Source organism: Phocoena sinus, chromosome 1, assembly GCF_008692025.1.
Source record: "Phocoena sinus isolate mPhoSin1 chromosome 1, mPhoSin1.pri, whole genome shotgun sequence".
Lineage (NCBI taxonomy): Eukaryota > Metazoa > Chordata > Mammalia > Artiodactyla > Phocoenidae > Phocoena > Phocoena sinus.
The window spans coordinates 58,290,626-58,309,110 of record NC_045763.1 but is presented as its reverse complement, the minus strand read 5'-3'; the positions used below and the strand labels follow the sequence as shown (position 1 = coordinate 58,309,110).

Below are 18,485 nucleotides of genomic sequence, written 5' to 3'. Positions count from 1 at the left end.
ACTAGAGAGAGAAATTAATACAGAGAATCAGCAAAGGGAAGTCATTTAAGAGAGTCTCTTAGGTGTTAATTTACTTCTTATTATTATTATATTTATTTATTTATTTTTTAAACACAAAAAGCAATCTATTGGCTCATGTACATGAAATGTCCAGGGCTGTCTAGCTTCAGGCACACCTGGATCCAGGGGCTGATATGATGCCATCATGGCTCAGTCCCCATCTCTCAACAATGGTTTCCTGCCTTGGTTTCCCACTCTGTGGCAAGATGGCAGCTGAAGTGCTGGACCTCGTTCCCCTCTTCTCAGCAGGCTCTTTCTTTCTTTCTTTCTTTCTTTTTTAACATCTTTATTGGAGTATAATTGTTTTACAGTGGTGTGTTAGTTTCTGGTTTAGAACAAAGTGAATCAGCTATACATATACATATATCCTCATATCTCCTCCCTCTTGCGGCTCCCTCCCACCCTCCCTATCCCGCCCCTCTAGGTGATCACAAAGCACCAAGCTGATCTCCCTGTGCTATGCGGCTGCTTCCCACTAGCTATCTATTTTACGTTTGGTAGTACTTGTAAGTCCATGACACTCTCTCACTTAATTTACTTATTATTAACCCTGTTTATTGCTAATCTGTAGAATGAAACATGAAGAAATACATACTTTGCACCATAATTAATAACATGTTATCATTTTATTGCAAATTTATACCTTTTATACTTTTTAAAAATATTGACAAAATACACTGTCTGGCTTATTAGTTTTATCCTCATCTACATGTTTTATATAGGTTTGTGTTTAATAAAAATCTCCCAAGAAATATAAATACATTGTAACTTCATCATAAGATTACTCATCATAATAAATTTACTAGTATCTTATATAAAACATTTTAATTTTTAAAAGACAAATTAAAATATACATATGCCTTTGTAAATTAAATAATACAGAAAGGCTAATAAGAGCACAAAGCCCTTGCACCCGTGCTTCCTGTTCTAATTTCCTCTTTTCAGAAGCAACCATGTTTAACCTTTTGGGGTTTCAATTCCTCTTATGATTAACTCTATAATTCTAAAGAATGAGCTTCTACTGCTAATTTTTTACTTATCAACTTTAAGCATTATCTACTGCATAATCAAAAACAAAGATTTGAATTAGTTTATTTACACTACATCTCACCTCTCTCCCTCTTTCCTCTTCTGTATCTTTTTTTTTTATTTTGGCTGTACACGGGCTTCTCACTGTTGTGGCCTCTCCGGTTGCGGAGCACAGGCTCCGGACGCACAGGCTCCGAACCCACAGGCTCAGCGGCCATGGCTCACGGGCCCAGCCGCTCCGCGGCATGTGGGATCCTCCCAGACCGGGGCACAAACCTGTGTCCCCTGCATCAGCAGGCGGACTCTCAACCGCTGTGCCACCAGGGAAGCGGAAGCCCCCTCTTCTGTATCTTTGATAGTTACTTTTCTGCTTCTTCTGTTTTAACTTTGAAATAATATATCTAAATACTTTTTTCTTTCCTATCAACTTTAATCACTAACTCCTGATTCCTCTTTACATAAGATGAAAGATCTTAGCAGTCTTAGCCTTTCCTCCACATCTTCTTCCCTAGGTCAAATATATCTTTATTTTTACACTTTTGAGGTCAATGATTATACTCACTTTGAAACTCTGATTAAGCCTTTATGTTTTATCTGTAGATTAATTCTAAAGCTAAAAATGCTTTAAACAGCATTTATATTATTACATTTTTGTAAATAATTGTTTATTGTAGAACAAAGTAGTGTGCTAGGACTATGTTTCTTCTCAAGGGGTGCAGTGTAAAAACAATAGGCTCTCTTTTCTTATTCTCCATCAGTTACTAAAAAATAATGCCATATATTAATTTCCTTTATATTTAGATCTTGACTGTCTTGTGTACTTTTTCTGGAGTTCCTAGTTGCCTTTCTTTTTTCTTGTGGTGAATGATAATAATAGCAAACATCTATGTAGTACGTGAGTGTGCCAAGCACTGTTCAAATGCACATATATGCATATATATGCATTCTTCTTTTCCTGCCTTCTTTTGGATAATTTGAATATTTTTTAATATTTCATCTTAATTTATTGACTTTTAGCTGTACCTCTTTGTGTTTGGATTTTTTAGTGGTATCTTTAGGGATTAAAATATACATCATCAACTTTTCAAAGCCTACTTAGAGTAAAATTGTACTATTTCACATAAAGATTTAGAAGCCTTTAAATTGTATAAATCCATTTACTAACCCTGTCTTTCATAATATAGTTTTCATGTATTACTATAAACCCCATAAGACAGTATTATAATTTTTGCTTTCAACACTCCTATATGTTTCAAAGAAATTAACAGAGTAAAAAAACAACCAACTACAGCCAGATCTGATGCTCTTTAGTACTTCCTGAAGATATATTTCCATCTGGTATCATTTCCCTTTATCCTGAAGAACTCCCTTAAGTATATTTTGTAGTGAAGGTCTGCTGGCAACAAATTCTCTGTTTTCTTTTACCTGAAAGTGTCTTAAGGATATTCTGAAGGAAATTTTTGCTTGACACAAAATTTTGGCTGATAATTGTTTTTTCTTTTAGCATATTGATGATGTTCCAATATCTACTGGCCTTCACAGTTCTGACCGCCATAGTTTCTGATGAGAAGTCAGGGGTATTTTGAATTGTTCCCCTGTGTGTATAACTTGTTTTTCTCTGGCTGCTTAAAGATGTTTTCCTCATACTTGGTTTTCAGCAGTTTGATTATGTGCTTAAGCATGATGTTCTTCTTAATTATCCTGCTTAGGGTTCATTAAGCTTCTGGAATTTATAAATTTATGTCTTTCATCAAATTAAGATCATATTTCATCTCACCACTATTTATTTAAATATTTTTCTACCCCATTCTACCTTTCCTGTCCTTCTGGGATTCTTGTTACACATATATCAGACTTTTCTTTTTTGAGTTCAGCAAGTATTTATTGAGTTCCTACAGCAGCCAGCCTCCTGTCCAGAGACTTGTGGCCTGAGATCACAGGGTAGGTGAGCAGGCCCAGACTTTTCATTATTGTTTTCTCACAGGGACACATATGTCTCTGAATCCCTCTTTAAAAAAAAATTCTCCTCTCTTTTTTCATATTGGGTAACTTCTATTGGTCTGTATTAAAGTTCCCTGACTCTTTGCTCTGATGTCTCCATTCTGTTTTAAAGTCAACCAGTGAGTTTTTTTACTTCAGGTATTATATATTTTCGGTTCTAGAATTTCCATTTTTTAAAATAGCTTCTATTTCTCTAAGATTTCCTTTTTTTCATTCACTGCGAACATATTTTACTTTTTTCATTGAGCATAATTATAATAGCAGCCATAAAATCTGATAATTCCAACATCTGGGTCATTTCAAGGTTGGTTTTGATTGATAGCCTTCTCTGTTGAGACTAGGTTTCATTTTCCTGGTCTTTGTATGTTAAGTTGGATTTATCCTGGACACCACAACTGTTATAATGTGGAGACTCCAGAGTCTGTTGTATTCCAACAAAGAGTAATAATGTTACTGTTTTAGCAGTCAGCTAACTTGGTTGGGCTCAAAATATACTCTGTCTCTATAGCAGCAGCTCAAATTTCAGTTCAGTTGTTATATCCTTAGCCGCACTGCTTGCAGTTTTCCCTAAACATGCATCGTTCATGGGTCAGCAAGAGACTTGGACAGGGTTTATACATAAAAGATGGGGCTATCATCTTTGGCACTCTTCTTTCTATCATTCCTTTCTCATTCCCAGAAGTTTTGGTCAGCCTGAACTTTTTCCTCTGGTTCTTCTGGCCAGGAAGAACTTAAATTTTCTATCAGAGATTTAGATGTCCTATACTTTGGCCTGCCTTCAAACTAAAAGCCATAAAAATAGAAACTTCACTCTACGGAAGTCAGTAATTCCAAGTTTCAATGCTTTTGCTTTGTCACCTGCTTTTGTTCATTCTCCAGGACCTTCAGGCAACTTGTGTGTGTGTGTATGTGTGTGTGTTTTCTAGGGTATTTTGTCTAGAGTTTATAGTTTTTATCTGAGAGAGAGTGGCTCTGATAGAGGCTTACTCAGCCATATTGAATAAGAATTTTCCAGAGTTTTTACTACTTCCTTTATTTTTTCCTACTGCATTGCTCAATATTTCCTAAACATCTATAAATAATAGTGATGATAGGTGTCACTATTGTCATGCCACAGACTAGTGTATTGTCATTAACCATATTAGTTATTGGTTTTATATGGGTATAATTTTTTAAATTTTGCTAAGATATTCTTTATCATATTAAGAAAGTATTCTCTTTAGTTTTATTACAGTTCTTATCAATGATGGTTACTGAATTTATCAAATGTATTTTAAATATTACAGCTATTAAAATAATTACATTATTTTTCTCCTTTGATCTATTGGGACATAAATTATAATAACTTAGAACTATTAGGAGCTTTTAATTTCTTTTATTTTTTTTTGCGGTATGCGGGCCTCTCACTGTTGTGGCCTCTCCCACTGCGGAGCACAGGCTCCGGACTCGCAGGCTCAGCGGCCGTGGCTCACGGGCCTAGCCACTCTGCGGCATGTGGGATCTTCCCGGACCAGGACACGAACCCGTGTCCCCTGCATCAGCAGGCAGACTCTCAACCACTGTGCCACCAGGGAAGCCCAGGAGCTTTTAATTTCTTGATAATTTTGTTTGGCCATTACAAATTGTTCCATTAGTACAGTGTTGAGTAGTATTTTATTTTGAATTTGTGAAATCACCTGAAGTCATATGTGAAATTAGCTTGTAGGCTTCTTCTGGTGCATTATCTTTTCAGACTTTGGTGTCAAGACTATGTCAGCTATGAAAAGAACTGAAAAGTCTTTGTTGTTATTTATTTTTTAATTTAACTGACATTATATTGCATGAGAATTGTTTGTTGCATAAAAATTTGAAAGAACCTATGTATAAATCTATTTGGGCTGGGTTACTTTTTTAAAGGGAGTTATTTGAAACTTCTTTACATTTCTTTTAAGAATTATTGGTATGCTCAAATTTTCTACTTCTCAAGTCAATTTTGGCCATTTTCTTTAGGTTAAAGTTTATCTGTTTGACTCTGAAGACATCGATAGTCTATCCCTCTCACAACCATCCTTCTTGACTATTGAAACTTACCCTTTATACACTACAAATGATAAATGCTCCCCTGCCCCACCTGGCTTTAAATATGCTGTTGATTGTCTTATGAATACCCTGGACGTATGTTGTTGGCCTCTCCTGATATGTTCTTATCTCCAAATCCAAGCATTAAGTTCTTCCTCACTGATGAAATGTTTCCTGTCTATTCCAGCCCTCTCTTCTAAAATCCTCCCCATTTAAAGATTGTATTGATTGGTTTGGTTCTTAGTGATATTATCTTATTACATTATTTGCCAATGACTCATGTATGCTAATCATATATATTTAGAATGTGAATTCTTTATGGCCTGGATTTTTGTCACATTAAAAATTTTTATCTCATATTATCCAGAATGAAATATATTCTGTGCCTAGTGTGAAAAAAATTGTAGGTACTAAACAAATATTTGTTTGGTTGGTTGATGGACAGTCACAAGTTACACAGTTTATACTTACATATGCATGTTTATTTTGGGTATCTAAATAATTATATTTAAATAGAAATATACAGAGACAATCTGAGACACTAGGTAAAGCTGGATCACTTTTTTCCAGTTTCTCCCCCTTTACTCAGAACTATTCTGCTGTACCTGCTCTGTGTATGAGACAGTAAAGTTTCTGTTTAAACCAAGAGGGGTTTTTTTTCTCAGTACTTAAACTTTAGACTTTCTCTGCATTTGGAGAAATATATTTTATATGAAAATAATGGCTAAGTTTTAGAGACAAAGAAAATAAAAGTTAGTAAAAAGTGTGAGCATAGGCAAATTTTTAAATTTCTGTAGATTTGTTCCCTCATCTAAGAAGTGGTAATAACATCTATTTCATAGGGCTTTTTTTTTTGAGGATTAAATAATCATTATATTTGAAATTATTTAAAGATCTAGTCAGCTGTTAGTTATCATAATTAGCTATTCCAAATATGAATAATCAAGTATAAATTATTTACAATATAGACATGGAAAAAATAATTTCTAAGATAGTTTCCCCTTTTCTTTATGTTTAGGAAGAACATGCTAAGCCCTTCCATGAACTGTATTCACAGCATAGACAACAACAATGTAGAAGAACATTGGGCTCTACAATCTTTCCTCCTGTACCCAGCATTCAGTCTAATGCTTATAAGCATGGAAAAGACTCTATTTACAGGTATACACATTGTGTGTTTATATTGAAGTAACTGAAAATTAACTGCATCTAACTTTAAGATATAGGCATTAAGAAAATCTTTAGCCAAGGAATATCAGTATCTAATCATATTACCCCATTATTTCACTACTTAATAACATCTGAAGACTCTATAACAAAAATGGTAAAGCTTAGATTCCTTAGTATGGCATATAATATCTTTCCAGTCGTCTCTTCTGTCCTTTGCTTATACTGAGTCTAATCACAGCAAACAGTCTGTTCCAACTACTGTGTGATTGACCCACTCTGTTCTTTATGCTCAGAACATACTTCTCCTGATAGTTTCCTATTCATCTTGAATAGTTGGGACACTTTTAGCTGCAATTAAAAGAAAACTAACTACATATGATTTAGACAAAAAAGATATTTATAATCTCAAATAACAAGAAGTCCATCAATAAGGCAGCTCCAGGTTAATTCAAGGGTTTAATGATGCCATCAAATATCCATCTTCTCCATCTTTCCTCAACTTGCCTCTACTGTCTCAGCAACTAGCTTGTCCTCCTAGCCTTGCTGTACAAGATGGTGACCACTATTGAAGATAACTGGTAACAGCACCCACTGAAAAGGAGAAAAGCTCTTTGACCCTTTTTTTCTTTTAAAGATTTATCTTATTATTTTTGGCTGCGTGGGGTCTTAGTTGGAATGCAGGATCTTCATTGAGGCATGTGGGATCTTTCGTTGCGGCATGCAGGCTCTTCCTTGTGGTGCGTGGACTTCTCTCTAGTTGTGGCGTGCGGGTTTTCTCTCTCTAGTTGTGGTGCACAGCCTCCAGGGCTCAAGGGCTCTGTAGTTTGCAGCACAAGGGCTCTAGTCGAGGTGTGCAAGCTCAGTAGCTGTGGCACACGGGCTTAGTTGCACCGTGGCATGTGGGATCTTAGTTCCCTGATGAGGGATGGAACCTGCGTCCCCTACATTGTGAGGCAGATTCTTTATCACTGGACCACCAGGGAAGTCCCTCTTGGACCCTTTTGTAAGAATGAGGAAAATGCTCCCCAAAGCCCTCCAGCAGACCTCCCCTGGTGTCTCTTTGGCTAGAATAGCTTCATACACTCATATGTAAAAACCAGTAAATCTTTATCAGCTTTTAACACAACCCACAGTATGAAATACCTTTTATATCACAATGATTGATATCTATATCAATATCTATATGTGTCTATCAATCTATCTATCTGTGGAGGAGAAGATTCAGATTCATAGACCCCTAATTATTTGTCTTTCTGTTAGTTGAAATTGATTGCAGTATTTTAGTGTTTTGAACAACTGTTACTAAGGATCTATGTGATACACTCTATTCTATTCTACTTTTTAAAATGTTGGTCAGGAGATGCTAAATTGATTTATTGTCTAAATTGATGGGTTGTAGCTCACATTTTGAAAAGCACAGGCTTAGATTATTCCAGGTTCATTCCCTTGATTTAGGAAGGCGCTCAGCCTCCCTTGGAGGACAGGGTTGCTTGGAGAAAAGTGAATAAGATCGGAGTTCTGTTAGCAAAAAAGGGGGAAAAAGACTCTTAAGTAGGCAACCCTCTGTTTACCACATTATCCTTTAAGTTCTACTCAGATGTCACATCTTCTCTGAAATGTTCCTTGATAGCAGTGGTGGGCTGTTCTACATGTGCCCTTACATGTTTTGGCCCCTGACACCTGTCTCATCTCATCTTACTCCACTCTCCTCATCACTGCACTCCAGCAACACTGGCCTTCCAGTGAGCATTCCAAGCTGGTTTCATACTCAGACCTTTACACTTGCTATTCCCCCAGCTCTTCACCTGGCTGTCTCCTTCCCTTTCTCAGATTTCAACTCAAATATCCCTTTCTGAGAGAGGTCTCCCATAGCCACCTTAGATGAAGTATTATGTTTATATTTTTCTGTAATACTTACAAGTAGTTGAAATTATTTTATATATATGTTTTGTTGGTTGGTTGGTTGGTTTTTTGACTATTTCCTCTCTCTAGAACAGAGCTTCCTAACCAATAAACTGTGGTAATTTTGTGCTCAGAGAGGGTTATAGGTGTGCTGAAATGTTGATCCTTCAGCTTTCAAAACTGTGGAGTTGGCGCCATGGTAGCCAGGCTACAAGTGTTCTCAAGTGTTTATCTCAGTGTACTGAACAAAGACTATAAAACTAATATGTCTGTCATTATGTGGAAAAGGTTGGGAAACATTGCACTAGGATACAAACTACTTGAGGGTAAGAAAAAAACTGAATTTATTGCCAACAGCATGTGTGTCTGGGAACATGTTTAAGAAAGTACAGAAATGCTGGAGTGGCCAGCAGGCATATTTGGAAGAGTTCCGCCCTGGACACTTTATTCATGCCAGGTGGCAAAGTCTGTTTGGCATGTGCTAACTGACCTCTCTCCATACCAAGTGTTTAACCATCTGAGGCTTCCTACTGGCTAATAATGACTTTACATTTTAGAGAGATTTGCAAATTTGGGAATGCCTTTCTTCAACAAAAATCCCCCAAGACCAGTTTTATGTTAGCCAAACATTAGATCCTTGATCTCAGTCTTTTCCAGTTCTATCTTGTTCACTTAAGAAGTTTTTACTGGGCTTCCCTGGTGATGCAGTGGCTGAGAGTCCGCCTGCCGATGCAGGGGACATGCGTTCGTGTCCCGGTCTGGGAGGATCCCACATGCCGCGGAGCAACTAGGCCTGTGAGCCATGGCTGCTGAGCCTGTGCTCCACAACGGGAGAGGCCACAACAGTGAGAGGCCCACGTACTGCAAAAAAAAAAAAGAGAAGTTTTTACTGAATAGCTACTACAGATCAAGCACAATACCAAGTGCTTTCCATGTTATTTGACATTGAAAAATATTTTATACAAAGTATTTTCTAAATGCCATAATATATATGTGTCTTTTGTGAAAATCTTTTATAATTTCAGCTCAAACTGAAAAAAAAAACCTAGGGGATCATTTGATTTGGTTGGTCACTTAGAAGATTAAGTTAATAAAAGGTAATTTATTTAAAATTTTTTATTTTATTTTGTTCAAAGATGTTTCTAAGAAGAAGAGTTCTGCCTTTTATTTTCTTGTAGACCAGAATGAATTTATTCTGGCTTATCATGGCCATCTAGGCCCATACTACAATCCAATGACCGTTCTAAACCTGCTCAGCTAGTCACATTCACATTCAGACAAGGTCATACACATGTGACACAAGGTCACATTCAGACCTTGAGCACATGCTCTATCTGCTGCAAGTTCATAGTCAAATGGAGAGGAAGACAATGAAAAATGAATGGAGAGAATACAATTGCATTTTTATAGTAGATACAAATTTAATTACACTACAACATGGATGTGAAAAAAAAGTAGCTTTTTATTTTTATATAGTTCTGATACTTCTCATGAGATCCTCAAACCCTGTGTAATGAAAAAAGTTCATATTAATCCATTGTGTTTTAAACTTTGTTTGGAGTAAAAATGCACAGCCTCTTGAGGTTTAACACAGTCTTTCTGTTTCTTTCTACCATGGTATCTTAGTATATGAGTGAGGGGCTCAGTGGACTTTGTGACATTGAGGAAAAGATACTTGGCCAGGGATCTTGGTCAGTGCCCTTGTACTGCTGACCTCATTCCTAGATGTTCTGTGGCTACTGACATTTGTGCTTCATGAACACATAGTCTATTCTCTCTGAACCTGGATAGGGTCCACTCTCAACTATCACTAGTGTGGTAGAACTCATTTAGTTCTTGTCATGTCTTCATCTCTTCTTAGACTGTCTATTTATACCTCACCCAAGTCAAGCCTTTGCTATGGGTCACTGCACCCCTGCAATGACAAGCTTGTTGCAAGCCTAATCTCAGTGTCCATGTCACATGTGGACCAAGGGAGATCTGGAATGAAAGCTATATCCTCTCTCTGCCTAACCACACCATTTCATCCTGATAACAAAGCTAGGGTCACCCTGTGTTGGCAGGAAGCTGCCCTGCAAAGCACTTTCATCCCAGAATCTCAACAAAGGATGTGGCAAATATATCTCTCTTCCTTTGTCGTTCTCCTCAACCTACATAATATACTTCCTCTCCACTCAAAAACCAAAGAGGCACACATACTACGGTCTTGCTTCCACCCCTGCTTTTGCTATTTTCCCCCACAAACCAAGCAGGAAAGGATGGTCTTGTCAGGTTGAAAGTATGGCAGAGGGTTTGAGGGAGATGTTAGCAGTAGTGATATTTTTAAATTGGGGTATAGCTGTTTTACAATGTTGTGTTAGTTTCTACTCTACAGTGAAGTGGAGTTCCCTGTGCTATACAGCAAGTTCTTATTAGTTATCTATTTTATACATATTAGTGTATATATGTCAATCCCAATTCATCCCACCCACCCCATGCCCCCGCTTTCCCCCCTTGGTGTCCATACGTTTGTTCTATAGCAGTAATGACGTTGAGGAATGGGAAAGGCAGACAAGAACAGACAAGCTGAAATCAGCCCTATAAACATTTATGCTGAACTTGTGTTCATTTTCAGAATAAAATCTCCTCCAGAGATGAATGATTTTAGTACAAAAGACAATAAATCCATCAGAAATGATCAGTTAAATGAGTACTCAGTAAGAAAGAAAAGCTTGCTCCCCTTGTGCTTTGAGGATGAACTGAAAAAGTCAAATGCCAAGATAATCAACATTAGTCCAGCAAAGACAGCAACTTCTTACACGGTAACAAAAACATCTACTACTGTTCGGTAAAAATGTGTATTATTACTCCTTGTGGGAATGTCATACTCCAGTGCCCAGAATCTTTGATAAATTCTCCTTCCCTCTTGGCTTCATATTCTGAAGTGACAACAACACAAATTCTTAGTGTTCTTTTTAGAACCTCCACCCCAAATCTGGGGATTCCTCTGCACCAGCTGAAAATTTTGTGTTTTTCTTTATAAAGAACGATTTATCAAATTTTCTTGATTATAAAAGAAATATAAAGATGGTATTTTTTTAAATGACTGGATTATGTTTCACTTTTCTATCAATCTATTTTAACTATTTCAACCAGAAAATACATTTATTAAAGGCCATCTGGTAGCTCAGAGTCTCTAGGATGCTGGAGAGACAATCTGGCTTGAAAGCTCTCCAATCAGGACTAACCCTGTTACAGCCCCAGGTTGCTCCACTGGGGCCCATGCTGTTGTCACAGATAAAAGTTTACAACTCTGACTCTGGGCAGGGGGCACTGTTTCTAAGATCTTTGCCAGTGCTGCCCTTCCGCTAGACATATCTTCCACCATCCTCGCTAGAATAGTTTTCACAATGCCTACTTTTCAAAATGCTTGCTTTTTCTGAACTGAAGACTGTCTTAGGTGTGTCTGAGTGGCAGAGCCTAGGTCACACACCTACGCCCTAACCTCAAGCGAGGCTGATAAAGCGAGTTTTTGCCTCTACCTAAGTGTACTTTGACTCGGAAGGTGGAAAATTCCCTAAGGTATTGATTAGACAGACCAAAAATTTGACAGACCTCTATTACTATCACTAAATAGGTAACATGGGCACCACCAGTGGATTGCAAAACTAGATCTTTTGTCATTTTTTCAGTGATCATATGCATTAATATGCCTTTCACACTAATATACAATGAGATGATCCTAATTTCTTACTTCATTAATTATATTTCTAAAAGAAAAGTAGCAATCATTGACTTAAAGTTTACAAACTAAATACTAGTTCTACTCATATTTGATGAGTTTCTGTGGAGTTAATCTTTTTTCCTTACAATGGAAATATGGAAAAGAGTTCAGTGAGTAGCTCATACATACAGATTTTGCTACTACTGTGATAAAAGTAATCTATGTTTAAGTCCATCTATTACTTTGGCTATTTTATTCCACAGATGTATATTGAGCACTTTTTATTGGGCTAAGTATTGTGCTAAATGTTGGGGTGTAGTAATGAATATAATTATTTTAAAGAAAATTTTCCACTGTCTGAACTTATTAGGATACTCAGACTGTAATTTTGGCTTATAATCAGTTATATTTCTTTTGATTTTTTGACTCAATCCATTTTTTGGTATGCTGCTTATTTCTGGACATGGAAACCTAAGAAACGACAGAACAATGTTCCATCCCACCAACTATCATCTTTCCCAGTGACAACACCAAACATAAAGACTTTATATCTCACTCTATTTCAAAAAGGGTTTTAGGAGGCCAAAAGTTCAGATTTTACTCCTAACATCTGAACGGAGTGTCAAGAGAAAGAAGTGTGTCACATACAAGGACATCTTTTTTATGTGTTTAAATACCATTATCGTTTATATTAAAAACTTCTATGTAGTCATTTCTAGAATACCTTACGACTTTATTTTCATGTTTTAAAAATTATAGCCTTCTTGCCTCAATAGACTGATGACGAATACTCTCTTCTTTAATCCACAGGAAGAAAATGATACAAATCCCATAATTTTCCATGAGACTGGATATGTACAAATGTTACTTTTGACAAAAAACAGGCTTCCTCCCCATTCTATGGAAAGTGGGAATGGTTACCCATGTAAAAGATCAAATCTTGTTTTAGAAAGAAATTGTGAAACGCGCAAATCTGTAGCTAGAGGTCAATCTACTACTCCTTCCAAACCCAAAAGAACTCTGCCTACAACACAGAAGAAAGCTATACAAGCAGTATCTTTTGAAGTAAGCCGTAGAGTTGTAGATGATAAACTAAGGAAGAAAACTAGCAAGCAGACATTTGAAAACGTATCTTGGAATAAACTCTATAACTTTTCACAGACTTTTTCCAGCCTAACAAAAAAAATCTGTGGGTTTCCTTGATAAAACTGTTATTCAAGAAATGAGTGCTAAAACTGGCAAATTTGAAAAAATGTTTTCTACAGTCAAAACAATAGCAAATTGAGTGCCTCGCCTGTCAAATATTGCTCAAAGCCTTCAAAAAATATACTCAAAGTCCATAAAATAAATAATGTAACACCATTGGATGATTTGTTAAACTTGTCAAGTAAAAATTAAGCACCTCATAAAATATTGTTTATACAGCAAAATTTGGGTAACAGGAAGCAAATAAAGTTCCAAGATCACAGAAGAAATCCTTGTCTAAATGGTAATGTTCTAGTGGATGGTAGAAGAAAACAAAGCATAGAAATTGGAATTACAAACCAACAGTGGTATACTATTTTTAGTAAATAAGAGGACAAAATTAGGAAATAATGATCAACAAGAGGAACTAGTTCAGGAATTTCTCTTATCTCAATTAGATCCCTCAATCATCAGCATTCCTACAGTAAAGTAGATTCAGGACCAGGAATGGCACAGACTGACTCTGGAAATTTGCCAAATAACGGAAGCTAAATAATGTCAATAACCTTGCTCCATAATTGGTTATCAAACAAGACAAATATACCATTAACTTGATGCATGTGGAATTAATCGTCGTAGCAGCATTTTGGGTGATCATTAGAAACTAGTATTACATTAGCAATTCATGCAATTAAAAGACTTTGTAAAATTTCAAATACCTTTTTGTTAGTAAATGTTGGAACTTCTTTACTACATAATGCCTTTAGCAAGTATAACTTTGACTTTTTTCTGAATTGCTAAATAATTTAAAAGAATAATTTATCTTTAATAAGATAAATAATTTTGGCAGCAAATCCTTAAAGGATTAAAAGTTCTAAATATATTATTATATTGCTATTTTATCTACTCATTAACTTCTTGTGAACCCAAACACTATAAAGACGGAATTCACCTTAGAAACAAGTTGCATTTGAAGAGTTCATTGGCAATCCGCTAGTTTAAGGACTTTGAAAAAAAAATCTTAACTGTTAGTACTTGAGGAGAAGTAGGTTAATTAGAAGCATTTCAGTTAAAGGAAGGTTTTGGAGGTCTTTTGGAAACTTTCCAGGGTAAGGAGGTAAACTTGTTCAGGATTCTCTGTTTCCACTGACTGGAGGTTTTCTTTATGGTGCGTCATCAGTGTTACTCTTGGATATCTTTTCACAGTAGAGGCAGATTTTGGCTCTCAAATAGGATGACAAGTAGAGAAAACGGAGATGAAGGAAAGATAGTGTAACTGGAGACTTTGTAAATGAGGCAAGAGCAAGAGAAAAAGGGTTCAAGATAAGGTGGTGGGTTCAGGTATGTAGGAAGTAGTAGGGTGGAAACATACAAGCTTTCCCTGGCTCTTTACCTTTCTTTTTGTTACTGGTTGGGAAGGAGAAGCAGCAGCTGCAGCAACTCAAAGTCATGAAGTCCTCTTTCTTTCTTTCTAGAAAACAGGGATTGACCCTCTTGCTCTCTTTGCTTGCTCTTATCCACTCTCCCCCTACCTCTACCCCACCCCCATATTCACTCCTCCCCTGCTCACTGCAAAGTAAAATAGTTTCCCTAACTACCCTGCTGGCTCAGAAGAGAAAACACAGACTCTTCTTAACCACTAACAATAAAAATGACAAGAAAGAGAAAATATACCTAATAATAGCCCGAGTAATGACGGTAGGGTTTCCTGATATTCAGTACAAGAGAAACAGGTGTAGGCCCTGGGTTTGGGCAGTTATGAGTAAACTTGGGCAAATAATGTAAACTATCTGAGTCTCACTTTTCTGTATCCCTGCCTTAAGATGAGGACAACAATACCTTATTTTACTGTATTATCATTTTTAAGATTAAAACAACAGTGTGGAGTATCTTGAGTATGGTAAGCATTCATTTAAATTTCCCTTTTTATTCCCATCCTTTCTCCTGCTCTTAGTGTAAGCATAACATCTTAAAAGATGTTCCCCAAAGTGTCTTACTACCATCTTTTCTAAATTAAATGCTAAACCTAACTACAATCAGTGTCCAGACTTCAGCCCAAAGTAGACTCAAATTAGAACTGAGGATTTTGTATGTTATTTTTGGAAGTTTCTGCTGGAGCTTGTGAGTTTTATCCTTTAGAAAGGCGCTAAATCAACTTAAAAATTCCATTTGGCTGAGATTGGCCATTGACATAGCTGGACAGCAGGGAGCAGTGGATTCTGGGAAGATGGTGACATAAACTCAGCACCTTTCTCTTCCATTCTCAGATTTAATCTATTATCTCCTCAGCCAAGTAGATGCTGGCATCTGCAAGACGTGGGCTGCAAGATTAGACATGGTTTCTATTCTGATGCTGAGATCTGAACATGGCCCTAGAAACCAGTCTCTGAGTTAGAAGGTAATAATGAAAGTTGTGCTGTATCCAGGGACTAGCTAGCATTTGGGATCTGTGGATTACCCAGGGAAAGGTTGTCTTTGGTCCTGTGTAAGTAAGTGTTCCTGGTCTCATTGGTCCCCAGGAGACCAACAAGGAAACTGTAAACCTATGAAAAAACTGGGAAGTCAGAGGTCCATGAATTTTCCTTCAGATGCCTCAACAGAGGTCGTGCTCTGCTTGCTTTTATAGTACCAGTCCATAATGGGCAGGATTTTACCTTCTACCGTTTACACAACTGTGGTCACTAGATATTGCAAAAAACAGACCTGAGCTTCCCTGAGCCAACTAAGAAAAACAACAAACTATCTAAAGGGGCACAGCAAGTAGACGGTGGCCAGCCAGGCAGGATGTAACAGAGAAAAGGGCAAAATTATGAGGCTTGCCAGAGGTTTCACCTAGGAATGGGGAGGAATAAGCAAACATAGTAGTTTTGTAGGATTAACAGTCAGAAAAAAATCTGAAAAAATAAAGTTTTTTCCTGTTTGCTCATCCTGCCAAGTCCAGCTCATTCAGCAATCAGCTATTAAATAAATAGAACAGTTAAAGATGCTAGAGGAGACAGGGATAATTTGACAAGAAAAATAATAAAAGCACTTAAGTTGATTCAAATGCAGCACAGACACCCCCCACACACACTCATTACACTATTTTTTATAAAACACTGGTTGTATGTATTACTCTCAATTGTAATCTGAATTGATAGAAGAGTTAACTGTTACCTGAATAGAAAATATAAGAGTTCCAAAATAAGGAGAAATGGAATTAATTTAAAAATGTATGGAAAATGAGAAAGAACAAACATAATATCATAAAAACGTTGATATCAAGTATCTGTCATACTACATTTGAACTGGTTGAATTTTCTCTTAAAGAAACAGAGACTCTCAGACTGAGTTAAAAATAACACTTAACTATACAATCAGCTCTCTGTATCCATGAGTTCTACATCTGTGGATTCAACCAACCACAGATAGAAAGTAGTCCAAAAAAAAAAGAAATTCTGGAAAACACCAAAAACCAAAACTTGAATTTGCCTAGCACCAGCAACTAGTTACATTTACACTGTATTTATAAATATTTACATAGCATTTACATTGTATTAGGTATTATAAGTGATCTAGAGATTATTTAAAGTATATGGGAGGATGTATATAGGTTTTATACAAATACTACTCCATTTTATATAAAGAACTTGAGCATGATGGATTTTGGTATCTGTTGGGGGCCTTGGAACCAATCCCCTGTTGATACAAACGGATGACTGTATACTGTTTATAAGAAATATCATTAAAACAATAAAGAAAGCTTGAAAATAAAGGAGTGAAGATGGAGATATCAGACTAATGAAACAAAAAGAGATTGGAGTGGCATTATTAATATCAGATGTTAAAATTTAGGATTAGAAACAATAAATAAGACAAAGAAGGACCTTATGCCTTATGTAATGATGAAAACACAATATCTGAAAAAGATATAACAGCATCTTTGGTGCACTATATATGTACCAAACAACAGAACAGTTAGTTATATAAAGCAAAGGCTATTGGAAATCTCAGGAGAACTTAAAAAACATAAAATTATTGTGGAAGGCCTCAATTCACCTCTTTCAGAGTTAAACAGGTTAAAAAAATAGTATGACTATGGAGTAATTATATAATGCAACTAATAAAATTGATGTAGTGGATATAAACCCCTGTTTCGTTGCTTCTTTGAAACAGAGAAAATAAATTTTTGACTTTGTCCATAGAAAATGGATTATGTGCGAGGCTACACAAAAACACTTAACTTTTTTTTTAATGAATGTAGAGACCTTTTAAAAAAATAACCCAATAAAAAGAAATCAAAATTAAACAGAATCCAAATATATTAACTATTTAAAATAAAGAAAGGATAAAGAAGAAATCAAAACTCAAACTATAAAGTGAAAAATAATGAAAAGGAAGCCACTTCATTTCAAAGCTTATGGAACAACAGCAAAAGCTGGTTTAAAAGAAAAGTGTAGGTCTTATTTTTCTTTCCTCTCTCTCATCCTTCTCCTCCTTCCCGTCCTCCCCTCCCCCTCCTCCTCCTTCTTCTTCTTCATTTCTACCTTCTTCCTTCTTCCTCTTTCTTTCTTCTTAGTGAAAAGGATCCTGAGGTTCTTATTTTGGAAAACAGAAAACATATAAAACAAACCAAAAGCAATTATGAGTAAGACATTAATACAGATAAACATTAAAAATACTTTAGAAATAAAAATACAGTATAAAAAATAGATAAAAGCAAAAGTTGTTGTTTTCTGTGTTTGTTTTTAAAACACACTAAAATGGATAAGCTCTTCTCAAACCTGATTTAAGGGAAAGGAGCAAAAAAAGCAGTATAAGATTATGAATGAGAAAAGAAACAACCATAGATGTAGGAGCGAGCAAAAGAATCATAGGAAATATTACATGCAAATTTATGCCAACACATTTGAAAGTCTAAAAAAAAAAAAAGGTTAATTTCATATCCAAAAAGAAATGCTCAGAATTGACCCCTAGGAATGGATATTTTGAATAAACCAACTTCCTAGAAGACAGTGACAAGCACCAGGACTAGATGAGTTCAAAAATAATTTTTCTTATTTTCTTATTGAAGCCAGTGTGGTAAGTCGAATTTCAAAGATGTCTCTCCAAGATTCCTGATCCTTATTTTTCAAACACTAGATACAGCTGTGAATGGACTTTGTAAATGGGTTTGTTTTATTAACCATCTGACCTCAAATATGGAGATTATTTGGAATTATTGGTAGACCTGATGTAATCACATGATCCCTTAGGAGCAGAGGAATGCAGAAGTCAGAGAGATGTGGCAGAAGTGAAGGTAAGAAAGATGGGAGAGAAGTAGAGGTTGGAGACTTTAATTCATAAAGGCAAAACTTTTAAACACTTGTTTACGATATTTTCAATTTGTTCACAATTA

General features: G+C 36.1%; 1 protein-coding gene across 1 annotated transcript in view; it reads left to right on the top strand.

Annotated features, from left to right (window-relative positions):
- C1H1orf141 (chromosome 1 C1orf141 homolog) overlaps positions 1 to 13,723 on the top strand; it is a 46,458-nt gene extending 32,735 nt beyond the window's left edge. Inside the window, exons 6-8 of the mRNA XM_032605270.1 lie at positions 6,167 to 6,309; positions 10,868 to 11,021; positions 12,734 to 13,723. Coding sequence (XP_032461161.1) covers positions 6,167 to 6,309; positions 10,868 to 11,021; positions 12,734 to 13,126 — 690 coding nt within the window. The 3' untranslated portion in view covers positions 13,127 to 13,723. The remainder of the gene's footprint in view (positions 1 to 6,166; positions 6,310 to 10,867; positions 11,022 to 12,733) is intronic.
- Positions 13,724 to 18,485: the final 4,762 nt, after the last annotated feature.